This window comes from Orbicella franksi, chromosome 11, assembly GCF_964199315.1.
Source record: "Orbicella franksi chromosome 11, jaOrbFran1.1, whole genome shotgun sequence".
NCBI lineage: Eukaryota > Metazoa > Cnidaria > Anthozoa > Scleractinia > Merulinidae > Orbicella > Orbicella franksi.
Genome location: NC_138155.1, coordinates 7,587,220 through 7,600,694, shown reverse-complemented (window position 1 = coordinate 7,600,694; position 13,475 = coordinate 7,587,220). Strand labels below are relative to the sequence as shown.

Genomic DNA, 13,475 nt, shown 5'->3' with positions numbered 1-13,475 from the left:
TCCGCCAGATTCCGACGAAGAATCTTGTTTGCAGCCTGCACTGACGTTGACTTTGATTTTTTAAGCTACTTGCTCCAAGGATATTCGAACGTTCCGGATCTTCAGCAGATGTCGAGATTGTCGAAGGCGTTTGGCCAAACCAACAGCCTTTGTCGCTTTCGGCAAGGTTTTCTTTTCTTTCCTTGACAATGTGGAGCTTTTTCTTTCTTTTTTGGGCCGGTGTTTTTCGTGTTTTTTACCCAAGGCCTTTTTTCTGCTTTTGATTTTTCCATAGGAGTTAGCGTAGAGTTTCCACGTGGGAATTTTTGTCAAGTGCGTGATGTAAATAAAAATATGCAAATGACATGAAATTCGAGCAGTGAGCGTTTGCCGCGAAAATTTCCCCGGGGTTCTCGCCCGTTGACAAGATTGTGACACCTTCCTAGTTTATTAACTTTATTTGAAAATAAGTTTTTTCTAAATAACTCGGCCGCTTTTTGAGATTTTTAATGTTTTTCTTTTGGAAACACTGGATAAAATGACGAACTTAAATTTTGTCCAATAAAAGAAAAAAACGATTTTTTAGGCCTCTGAAGGTGGGAAGTAACCTTAACATGGTAGATTCTAGTATGTGGACATGTAATTTCGCCTTACTGTAAACAGCCAATTCAAAAAGCTGCTGTAATCCCGCTTAATTAAATTCTATGGACACTATGTTAGTAGAAGCATCGATAAAAATTCACAAAAAGTAAACCGATCAATTTATTTTTCTACCATTAACCTAAATGCTAAAACAATTAGTTAAAATCTCCCCTGTATAAATGCCTGGATTTATAGAAAACGTGTAAAAATTGGGGCAAAGCAAGGTAGGGTTCCGTCAAGGAGGGTTGGGGCAGACAGCCCAGGTTCCTGGCAAACAGCTGATACCAAGGGCCAATGGCCTAGGCCCAGCGAGAGTTAGCGTGGAAGGGGGGGGGGGGGGGGAGAGACACAACTAGAGAGGAGCATTTTTGTCAGTAAAACTGGTCATTTTCTTTGCAGGACAACTGCCCGCCGTGCTGTGTAGGCTCAGGGATCGGAAGCCAGGCAGCCGCACACAAGCAAGGTGGGTGAGTAGGGTGTGTGGTGACAGACTGCCTGTGATTGATTGATTGAAAAGGACTGTATGTTTTCTTGATAAAAGAGGCAGGATCGTTATGTTGAAATTGACTCGGTTTTCATAATTCCACACATATATGCAACTGGTGTTATCGCCTATAATTGTATACGTACTTTTCCTGATATATATCAGCCAAGATGTTAGAGGCAAAGTGCAAAACACCCTTTTATGCAATCTACACCTCTGACTGGTTGAAATTAAGTCTTCTGAAATCATTAGGTGCGCCTTGTGCATCATCTTGTCAAAACAAAGACCGCGCTTCTATAATTCACACATTTCTACAGGAAATGGATCCTTCGTTTGAGTAGTTTCAGTACCAACATATGTTGGATTGCTGCGTCCCATATCGTCATCCACTGGGTACGGGTAAGTTCGTCTTTCTTTTCGTGACTTTGTTTTGCCAGCACTATAAAAATAAAATAATTAAAATTCTTAAAAAACTGGATCATGGGATAATGAAATTCAAGAGCTTTCATTGGCTTAGCCATTATGGGTTATGAACCATTATAACATGCTCCAGAAATACGGTAAGCGTACAAATGAATTGTTGGTAACGTTTTTATTGTCATTCTAGTCTAGTTTGCTATATTTTATTGGAGTTTTTAATTAAAAAATCATTCCACTCGCGCTTGTTGGATATGAGATGGTTATAGCCAACACGGGACTAGGCGCCTCGTTGGTTATCCACCAGCTCATATCCAACCCGCTCGTGGGTAATTGTTAAAAATGCGGGAGAAAATGCTATAAAATTAATCACGATAATGGGCATGTAGAGTAAAGATGTAAATTGATGAAGATGAAGGATAGTAAAGTTATCAGACGAAAAAAAAAATTAAAGAGGCTACCTGTGGTCATGCAATGTGTCATTATTTCAGCTTTAGATTTATTATTATTATTATTATTATTATATTTTTAAAGATTTTTATTTAACAAATAAAGAAGCTGAAGCCGTGTATTACACTGTGACAAAACAGGACGAGTATTTGAGAACACGAGGGAAATTTAGAAAACACGAGCCGCAGGCGAGTGCTTTCTACATTTCTCGAGTGTCCTCAATACGGCTTCTTCATTTGCTTTATGACATAGAGATAATGTGGCGAAAAACAATAAAACACGCTTTTTTATGTTTTATACTCTGTTATAAAATAACTGAGATACTACACACGCCCTGATTGGTCAATAGAGTTGCTAAACCTATGTTCTATTGCACTGGTAAACCACGGTTCCCGATCTACGGTAGCTCTACGCGGGAACTAGACAGCTCGGAATTCCAGCGAATGTAAAAAACAAATGTAAAAAACAGTTTTGCTTTTAAATGGCTGAGATATCAATAACACGAATATCTTTTCATTCACCATATACATGGAAATTTGCAAGGGAAAAAAGGACCAGAAGTTGGTCGTCACATAAAGCTTTACCTTTTTTTCCCACGGAAAAAATATTACGCCGACTCCGGTTACGCTTGAGATTAAAATTAGGGAAGTTGTAAATCTTTTTTTCGGTGCTTTCCCCGGCCTGTGGAGGACGAAGTCAGCTGGGCTTGACTGATCAATTTGGGTTGTCAAAAAAGCAGGGAAAAGATTTCTTTCTATCAGACATTTTGAGTTTAAACTCAATGCGTACATGCATAACACGATAAATGAATTCGGTTTCCGGACATAAGCTTAGCGTTCACGCCATAGTTTTAATTTAGCAAAATACAGAGAAACACGGACTTCATAGCCTTCAGCATAGGTAAATAAATTCTGAATAAATTTCGGAAGCAGCGTTTCTGTAACTAACCTTGATTCCATTCGCAAAACTTTGGAAAGTTATCGTTTAACGCTGCGGAAAGCTTGTAAATCACTCGCCTAACGGCTCGTGATTTACAAGCTTTTCTCGTGGTCTCCCAACATCCCACCTGGTTTATTGCGCCAGTAAACCCATAGAAAGAGTGGTCTATTGCTTAAATAAAACCTGGGTTTTTGACCAATCAGAACGCGTGCAGGGTCCTATCTATATTATAATATTGTTTGTGAGTGACCCACAAACTGGAATCATAAGCATCACTGCAGTTGGAAAATTAGCCCTTCCCTCATGCAAAGCTACCGTAGAAACATAGGTGTATTGAATTAAACAGGTTTAGACAATTTATTAATTTGGGGCGCAGGAACGTTCTCAGCTCATTCTGTTCAAAGTGAAGCTGATCCATCTTGAACCAACACTAACTGATCGAAGAAATTCTCCACAAAAATTCTTTTTTAACTTAGCGCTATCGTGAGGTACATTTTTTAGTAATGAAATAACTTACACACAGTGTTTCTTCGCACAAAAGATGGTGATACCAATCAACCCAATAAATATGCCGGCTCCTATTCCGCCAATGATTGAATATAGAATTGGCTTGGAGAAACCTTGCTTCTCAGCGCTGGAGGGGCTGGGAATTTCTGAAAGGAAATGCCAAAATATCAGTAAATATAAGTAAATCGCGACAGATTATGTAATTCTTCCAAGGCGAGTAAACTTATACTTCATTGCCCAACTCAAGACTTGACAGGCATGCTAACTCCTTATTGTCGTGCAGCAATATGACGCAATAATTAATTGATTTCATGTCTTAAAATCGTGCGATCACTTTTTACTTGCATTTAGAGTTGCCTACAACCAAGAGATGTGCTGTTTAACAGAGCAAAACAAGTTAAAGCTTCATTTTCAAATGACCTTGACAATTTTTGCGCGACTTTGATGCTGTCTGTCCGAAGGTTGTTGTCCCGGATGGACAGGATAAACATGACGTCTGGGCCTCTTGATCTTGGTATTCATCCACTGCGCATGCCTGGCAGCCAGAAGTGTTAAAGAAATATCCAAGTGGACAGTTTACTAATGCAAAAAATAAAACAAGCAAAACAAAGTGGTATCAGCATCTAAGTTCTAATTATACTAACACTAATAATTTATCATAACAATACATAGAGCGGTTTTGTAGTAATTGGTTTTGCATTACTATGCTACAACAACAACAACAACTAGCGGCACCATTTCATCCAATCAGAAGAAAAACCAAAAGCAATTATTACTTGTTCGCACGTGTTTTTCCGCTCTTCGACAGCTCAGTACGTGTATTAACTTCATGTTTTGATTGATTAATTTAGATTTTCTGTGTCCTTTGCATTGTTATTAAGCTAAAGTGATTACATTGGTTTTGGTTTCGCAACCCTCAACTGAAAAATACTATATTATTTATTGTACGTGAAGATGTGATTTAGTTGTTTGTCCACTAAGGGTTGCTTTTTGTTAGTTTGATAGTTTGTATTTGTATGCGTGTGCGTCGAATTAAAAGAACCAAGGTAATCGGAACTGGCCGATCACTGGGAGCAAGGTAAGTGCACCGTATATTCTAATCCCGGCTGTCAAGACGCTACCTATTACATTCAAAGTTGTATGATCTTGGTAGAGTCAGGTGATCTGACAAAAGCAATAATAATAATAATAATAATAATAATAATAATAATAAAAAAACTTCTTACCACATCTTGGCCCTCTTTGGACTTGTCCTTCACTACAAACAAGACTGGTAAGCCGAAACACTGGCGGCTTTGATGAATCATGTACTATAATGACTCCGTTGATGTTCAATGTCAGGTCTGTTTCGTTCAATGCCTCGAGCAGGTTATTTGATATTTGTTGACTGGTCTGGTTGAGGTCAAATAAAGAGGCGTTACTTGGTAACGGTACTTTTAAAGAAAAATGCACGGTAAGAGAAATTTTAGAAGCTTGCTTGCCATCAGGTGCGTCTCTTCTCCTACGTGCTTCAGTTTGGTTTCCGCATTCAACCCCCACGTTGTCGATCGTGCATTTCCCGTTGCAGCCTCCAGCCATACCAAATGGCGAGTTTCTGAAAAGGTTTATAAAATTGCCGGCGATGACTTCGTTCACGCTCTCCCCGCCGCACTTGTCAACTAGATAATGTACATCTCCATTTACCACGGCTTCCTTGGGCATGTGAGTTTCTGTAATATTAAAATATTTACCTCTTACTAACCGAGAGCTATAGCCTTACTGGTGAGTATTGGCCCGTGGTCATGGCAGTACGGACCTCGCTGTGCTCGGTCCGTACTAAAATGACCGAGGGCCAGTATTTCCTTGAACGGCTCAAGCAAGCTTGTTAAGTAGTTTATTATTTCGCACTAGAGCAAGTGGAAAATCTTGAATTGTCTGGCTTTCGAAAACAAACAAACAAACAAACAAACAAACAAAACAAAACAAAAAAACGTTTATAACCCTTTCCATGGAAACAGCCCGTATGGCTGAATCCAGACCAATAAATAACAAATCAGAACACTACTATACGGATTTACCTCAGGACTGTCTTGTCATAAAATAAACATATAAATAATGATATTTTTATTAAACTATTTTGATACGCAGGGTAGGAAATTATACCTTTAAACTGGTACGGATTAAACGAAGATAAACTGCTAAAATGGGAGGAAAATATCGCACATCATATTAGGTTTGTTTAGAATAAGATGTTTAAAACATAGCATCTTCTCTTACTTGAGCAGTCGGGAAGACTGGGCGTTTCTTTCCCTGCATTTATCCAGATTCCCTTAGGACTACACACATACAGTGCTTCTGGTTGAACAACGAACCCGAAACCTTCATTGCAGTGTACGGTGCAAAACATGCCCTTTAGCCACGTCTCACATGCCTTGGCTCCATTCAAAGGTGCTTGTAAATCCGGACAGGTGTAATCTTTTACAGAGGTAAAGATAAATAAAAACTAGTTACTCGATTGACTAAAATTTGGTTGCCTTTTTTCCAGGTATTTTCCAGGTAGTTTTTTTTTTTGTCTTTTTGTCTCTTGTCTTTTTGTCATTAACAAAATAACGTTCAGTAACTTTTATGTATCTACCGGTTATAATGACTTGGAAATGGCACTTGGCAGCATTCCTTGCAATATCTGTTGCAGTATAAGTCACGTTGTGCTCTCCCCATGTGAAGTCGCTTCCATTTGGTGTGCTTGTTGTAAATGAGTAGAGGCCAACATTATCTGTGACAGTGACTCCAGGGAAAAAGATTTTGGTCAGTCTCTTTGAAGAAGTCTTGTGGATATCATCAGGACAGTTTGCAATGTTAGGCGATTCCAGATCTGTTTGTGAACATAATAATAATTTAAATGATAATGATGACGATGATGATGATGGTGGTGATGATGATGATGATGATGATGATGATGATGATTAACGTTACTTATCGAGGGTACCACATAACAGTAGTAACTGAGAAACCGGTAGCCTTCATATAAATAGTTACGAAATAAAAAGATGAACTATTAAAAATCAATAATATAGAGAGACTCTCAAATATGCAACGATAATATCAAAATGATATGAGACGCACTAAAATTTACAAAGTTATTCCGTGGAGATGCTCAGAGAGCCATCTTTAATTTTCTTGAAAAATTAAGGAAGAAAAGGAGAATAATCATCAAGCGAATTAAACAGACAAGTAATTGTTGATGTTATGGACGGTTTCCGTAACAAGTAGCGAGGACAGTTTTTATTTTTGTTTTTCGTATAACACTTAAGATTATGTTAAAAGTACCTCGTACAAATAAAATATATTCAATTAATTTTTAATCGCTTTACGCCTTGTAAATGGCTGACATCAAGAGACATGTCAAAGCGGAGGCTGCATAACTTTTCTCAGCCATTTTTTTTTTTTTTCTAGAACTTGGACGGAAAGTTGGAAATCGAAACTCTAATCCAATCCTATGGATTCCGGCTATTAGAGCTGAAATGGGTAAAGAAACAGCTCCAAAAGATAAGCAAGTTTTGGAATTTAATGGCTTTAAGATAAATCATATCCTACCTCTGACATAAATAGAGAATGTACAGCTTGCAATAAGCCCAGCTGAATCCGTCGCTATGTATGCGATGTGCTTATTGCCAACATCCAACTTTTGCGGCGGAAGCAAACCACTGAGGCTTACAGGCTCGTTAGAGTTGTCGGTGGGGTTTGGTACCTGCCACGTCGCGCTTGCAAATGGTTGTCCAGGTTCTGTGGGAATCTCCACATCACGTGGGCATTGAATGCTGGGAGGTTGAACATCTGTTAAGAGGTAGTGAGGAAAGATTATTGGGAACTCATCTCTTTTGGCGGAGAGGATGATTCCAGAAGAGAATTAGTTATGTGTAAATCTATTAGATGAACTTGTTCTGTATGATTTGGGGTTTTGTTGGGAGCCGATATCACTTACTCCCGTAGAAGCTTGATACAAGGGGAGTCAGATATGCTCTGGAGAAAAGCAGTAGGCTCCAAGTCCAACCAGTAATGGCAGTGAGTTCATGACGCAGGGTGAACTAAAGCTAACGAGAGGTTTTGCGGCCGATAAGATAACTGGTAAGACGCCTGATAATGCTATAGCGTTCCCCAACGAAATGGATTGTGTTCGTTAAGCACCGAACTTGTAATGTGCTGCGAGGAGCAAAGTAGATAAGGAGTATATTGATTACGTCAGTGGATGTGAATGGACCAAGAAGAACAACGTTTAGCATGATAGGTGGTTTGCAAAAGGACAAAAGGTCAGCAAGAAGGTAAGCTGTACTGAATGACAACTCAGATAGCCGTTTAACGACGAGTCTTATTAAATGGATACCGAAGAACAGTACTGATTATCATTGCACAATTAGAAATAAAATACGTTTCAAGCAGATAATAATGTCTATACAGTATGAAATTTAGGGATTTATGTGGTAAATCTGGTGAGGACGAGGGGCAGTATGTAACAAGCATAATGAGTACGGCCGATGATAGTAATGGATCTCTATCTTTTTGTAGTTGAAGGGCCTATTTATCTCAGTGTGCTTGAGAGCTAGCCCTGCTTCGTCTGCAAAACATGGAAGAGAAGAAAAACGAGGGACTATGAGGACACTAGGTTGCATGGATATCAGAATTAAAAGTGGATGGTCAAGAGTGAGGCTGAAGGCAGAAAAGGTCGGGGATTTTCAGAAAGGAATTTTCGCGTAGAAAGGTCGAGGAGAAGAGAAAGACCGGGGAATGGTGGAGCTGAAGAATCACCAGGAAAAAAGAAACAAAAAACAAACAAGCAAACAAAAAACAAGCAGGTTGGTTAGAGAGCGTGATGGTCTCGTGCACCTGCTACCTCGGAGAAACATGAAACAGTTAAATGACGAAAATGATTAAGATACGTTACTTTCCCTGGTTTATCAGGTAAATAAACCACGTACAAAAGTACATCTACATTAGATACCTCTACATATTATCTTGGTAGTATCTGCACTCCAAAACCCACTTTCATTGCAGGATACGTTTTTTGCACCTTCCACTCGGTAACCAACAGAGACATTGCACATGAAGAAGCAATCTGTTCCATAATTTACACCAGAGATCGACGTACATGGATACGGAAATACCTCTCCATGTGTTGGCGCTGTAATTGTTGGACACCTAACAACTGGAAGGAAGGAAACTCGAATTACGAACCATTTTGAAAGATAACTGGGGCTCTTGCTCAAAGCTTTGGAGTAAGAAAAAGTTGCTTTGTTCCTCAATAAAGCTTAATGAGTTGGAGTTCGATAGCTAGCGGTTCGTCTTTCGCTTTCTTTCACTTCCGTGCTTGATAACGGAGCAAGCACGGTCGAGGGTATCTTATTTGTTTAAAAATAAGAGCATTTAAACGCTAAGTGCATTCCTCAAGAGAGAAAACTACTTCATTGTGATTGGCTGAGAGCGGGCCAATTTGTCGTTTATTTTTAATTTGCACTGCATTGCAAATTAACGCGCGGCCTTTTTTAATTTTGTCTGTCATATATTAAATGAGTAATCGTAGGAAGGTTCGAATAATTAAGGATTTACACTACTCCTGATATTTGTAAATTCTCTCAAATTGCACTCCCTTAAAGGCTTGTGCACGCTTGATAGAATTTTCAAATATCAGGCGTAGTGTAAATCTTTAATTGCACTTGCATTCATATTCACCTACGCTTATTAAACCGTAGGGTCTCAGTTTCCAAAAAATCCACTGAAAAAGCCGTGAAAGTTTAAGTAGAATGGATAAAGGGGATAATTATCACGAACAGGTGAACAGAAGAGTTTTAACAAAGTATGAATTGGTCAGTCAGCCTTCAAATTAAATTGATTTCACTAAGAGTTGGATGAAAGCTATGTTCGTTCAATAGGTATAACACAATTACCAAGTTCGATTTCTCGTGATATCCAGACTTACCAAGGTCACTATAGAGGTTATCAGCCTCAGCCGATAACACTTACACTTGATTATTCTGGATATAACGGAAAACAACATCCAGTAATTGTTCGAGCGAGTCATTTATCTTTGCATACGTCAACCAGATTCTCATATATAATCGTATCTTTTTGGTACGCTTCGGCGGTATTTCAGATGATGGTTCAGACCATGGTTTAGGCTATCGAGACACTAATCGAACCTGTTTAGCCGAAGCGCTCCAAAAAGATACAATTAGGTATTATGCATGGGAGAAACAAGTTACTGAATGTCGCGAGCAATCAATTGCAATATAATACTCTCCTACAATGATTTAACAGTGCTACACGAAATTTCAGTTTTGCGTCAAAATATATATATGCAGATCAAAAAGAAGTGAGTAGTAGTCACTTACTGTTACAAAGGGTTGTGTCGCCTGACCATGTTCCATCTGCTCTACACGAGCGCTGTCGAGACCCAGCCATTCGGTATCCTTTATCACAAGAGAAGGAAGCCAGGGAACCAAATAAAAATCCACACGAAAGAGAAGTTATGGCCCCGTGTATTGGTGCTTGAAGAACAGTACAGGACTTTCCTGTGAATCAGAAAAGTTCAGTTCTGTCTTTAGAGAGAAACCGAACCATTAATCAAGCTTAATTATAATATTTCTTGGTATTATATTTATTTACCATAGTTTCTTGAAGACAGAAAGATTGACTTACTTGTTACTTGCACAATAAAAGTGCAGTTAGCTCCGTTTCCACTGCTGTCTATCGCGGAATACAGTATGTTGTACAGACCAATACTAAGGTTGACTGGAGGACGAATGTCAGGGTAGCTGACAGACACGTGATCAGAGTTGTCAGTCGCCACTGGTTCATTCCATAGGAGTAAGGCCCTGGACGAGCATTCAGTAGCATAGAACACCATGTTGTTGGGACAGGTGCCATTAAACGAAGGCGGAGAAATATCTGTAAACGACAAAAAAGATTCAACTTTTTAACGGACAAAAATGGTTGAACCAATCAAAGATATAAAGTAGTTGATAACCAGTACCCTAGAAATTATAAGGGAACATGATGGTTAAGTTGGTGACCTCTAACAAGACAGAAATTTATGAGAATGATGATGATGATGATAATGATGATTACAATAATAGTAATAATAATACTTACAATAATACTACTAATAATAATTACATTTTTCTAGGGCGCATTTCTCAACTCAACGCGCCTAAAAATAACTAACTCACTAACTAACCAAGCCGGTGTCTTCACGAGAAACCAGAAACTACAAGGGACCGCATACGATAAACGCTCCCAACGTAGGATCTACAAGAGATCTGATCAGCCATAAAAATGTGTGAAGACAAACAATAGACTGCAAGGCTGATACTACGTGAAAAACGTTTCGAGACACCAACATGACAAGAACCGATAAAGTAGGATCGCAACAGTGGACAGCTGTTTCGCCCTTCTTGGGGCCCGTCAGCACTGTGTTGCGAAGATATGTAACGCCAGCCCAACAGCCAACGCACATAAATTGCAAAATGACCCGTGTACTATATCAAGTGACTATAAAATGTTTAAGCAAGCAACCGGAACGATGATCCTGCTGGTATACGTTGGATCAATAGTGATCTAATCGGCTTTACATATAAAATGAAGAATACAAAAGCAAAAACCGACACAACGTAGGATGATCTTTTTGAAGGTGTACTATATTTGGGCTGGCCAAACCAGCCTTCTTCAGGTACAAGGGAAAATTTTACATTGGTACGTATTTTTATGTAGCCGATATTCACGTAATACCGGAAATACGCAAAAGTAATTGACAGTGTAAATTAAAGAAAAGCATACGGTAAAATAAAATAACATGATAAAAGAACATAATAGAAGAAAACAAATGAAAACAATTAATATGTTTCCTCGCGGATGTTCAGACCATTAGGATCAATTGTTCTGCCTTTTTGAATTAAAAAAGCTTCCCTGGCCTTACGGTAAGGCCAGAGAAGCTTTTTTGAAGTGAAATTTTTAATCGAGGTAACACGGTAGCAAACCTCGGTAAATGGCGGCAAAATCAAAAGTAAGCCAACTTATGTTTGTCGACAGTTGAACGCCTCATCATGGTTAGCTCAGTACCCGACAGAAACCGAGGAAACGTTGCCGCGACATCTTAGCAGCAAGTGTTCACGCGTTCAGCGCGTAAAGAGGAGACAAAGATTCCTCCTAATATAAGTAAGTTTCAGGTCAACGGGCCAAAAAAGCTAAAATAAACTCATGCTTAGGCAAAGAAATCCCGGACTGCTGTTTCCTGTTCATCGCCAAGTTCCGTAAGCGTTTCCTTTTTGTTAGAAGCTCAGTAGCTTAATGGCAGTGTACCGGCAGGCGCAACTAGAAGAAGACCTACCACAAATAAAGAGAAAAAAGTCATAATTGATGTCTATGGAGAAGGAAAACAAATGTTAGAATTTTAGGCGGCCCCAAATAAAAAAGAAGTACTGGTAAACATTTACGTAGCCCGGGCTCCGCGGCAGATGCCGTTTCAGGGTTTTTTTTTTTTTTTTTTTTTTTTTTTTTTGCGGGAAGAGGCTCAGCGAGATATCAAAATTTTCTTTCCGGTATTCATCTACAAAGCTTTGCATTTAAGGAGACTTTGGCCCGCCATCATCGCAAACAAATTGACAACGACCTGCGTTCGGCATTGGAGTAAAGTCAGAAATTCTATAATTTTCCGATAATTTCTGTGCCACATTGCAGCACTTGCTTTCCGAGAAACCCTCAAACCGTCCGTTGTATGCGGCCTATTTTATTTAATTAGTTCCGTGTAAACAGCTTCTCTGATAACTGCGGTTTGGCTACGAAACCTCGGTAAGCAATAACCGTAGTAAACCTCTCTCGTGAAAACACGGCAAAAAAAAAAAAAAAAACAAAACTAACTAACTAATTTAAATAATTAAACAAATTACTCAAACCGCAGCTGGTTAATCAACAGTGCGTAGTGTACTAGTTTAAATGTAACCTGTGTGATTCAGAGAGCTATGTTGGCTACACGCGCGGGCATTTATATGCCCGCGTGGATGGCCATAAAAGCACGTCATCTTCAGCACGCAAGCACTATGACAACGACCACGCGGGTGCTGTCCCTGAGGACCTCCTTAGCTGTTTCAAAGTTCTCAAGAAATGCATGAACAAATTCGATTGTCTTGTCAACGAGATGCTTTACATCAAACAATTACCACCGAGTTTGAAGGTGCAAATGAATTCTATCCGTGCTAAAGCATTTGTGCAGCCACCTCCGCTATGTAAATTAGTTATAACTCTTGAACTCGCATTTGTTAATTTAATTCTCATTTGTACCCTTGATAATGGCGTCATGAGGTCGCCGAAACGTCGGGAGATTATATCGTTTGTTTTTACTTGTCTATGTATAACTTATGAAAGATAACAGTCTAATTAATTTAGTAAAAAAAAAAAATAGATCTGCAGTTTAGTTTAAAAACTTTTGACGGTATTAGCTTTCTTGACGTCTTCTGGAACAGAATTCCATAACTCCGATGCAGCACAAGAAAAAGCTCTAAGACTTCCTCTAAATGATTTGCAAAAAATTCATGGTATTTCAATGTCAAAATATTAAAATATTGAAATATACTGGTAATAAGCAGATGCAGGTAAAAGAAAAGAAAACAAGCAAAAACAAATCACACGTTACTCTACACTAGGGTAAGCTAGCCAACTTTACCTCTGCAATGTGTATCGTTCGACCCAGTCCACTGTCCGTTATTATCACACACTCGTACAGAAATTCCCTCGAGAACGTATCCGGGTCTTTCACAAGTATATCGACATGTCTGGCTATAATTACTGCCAACTTGGCACGAAGGTGGAGAAATGACACCAAACGCTGGAGGAGTGAGTGCGCCGCAATTGATTACTAAAATAAACGAACAACAACAAAAAAAAAATATGAATTTATGGAAGCGTAAATGTTAAGGTGATGCTTGTATTAGGACTATTCCTGAGATTAAGAACTTTAAACTTGATGTAATGCACTCTTCAATCCTGTACTGTGTAACTGTTTCCGACAGACTTCCATTATTCCACAAAGAAG

General features: G+C 39.0%; 1 protein-coding gene across 2 annotated transcripts in view; it reads right to left on the bottom strand.

Annotated features, from left to right (window-relative positions):
• Nucleotides 1–236: 236 nt before the first annotated feature.
• Nucleotides 237–13,475, bottom strand: part of LOC145502341 (uncharacterized) — a 29,189-nt gene continuing 15,950 nt past the window's right edge. For both annotated transcript variants that reach the window (XM_081481621.1, XM_081481622.1), the window contains 11 exons: nucleotides 13,107–13,298; nucleotides 10,088–10,336; nucleotides 9,781–9,960; nucleotides 8,394–8,597; nucleotides 6,992–7,231; nucleotides 6,033–6,269; nucleotides 5,675–5,872; nucleotides 4,645–5,127; nucleotides 3,839–3,997; nucleotides 3,429–3,564; nucleotides 237–1,544 (listed from right to left, as the gene is read on the bottom strand). In XM_081481621.1, coding sequence (XP_081337747.1) covers nucleotides 1,400–1,544; nucleotides 3,429–3,564; nucleotides 3,839–3,997; nucleotides 4,645–5,127; nucleotides 5,675–5,872; nucleotides 6,033–6,269; nucleotides 6,992–7,231; nucleotides 8,394–8,597; nucleotides 9,781–9,960; nucleotides 10,088–10,336; nucleotides 13,107–13,298 — 2,423 coding nt within the window. In that variant the 3' untranslated portion in view covers nucleotides 237–1,399. The remainder of the gene's footprint in view (nucleotides 1,545–3,428; nucleotides 3,565–3,838; nucleotides 3,998–4,644; nucleotides 5,128–5,674; nucleotides 5,873–6,032; nucleotides 6,270–6,991; nucleotides 7,232–8,393; nucleotides 8,598–9,780; nucleotides 9,961–10,087; nucleotides 10,337–13,106; nucleotides 13,299–13,475) is intronic.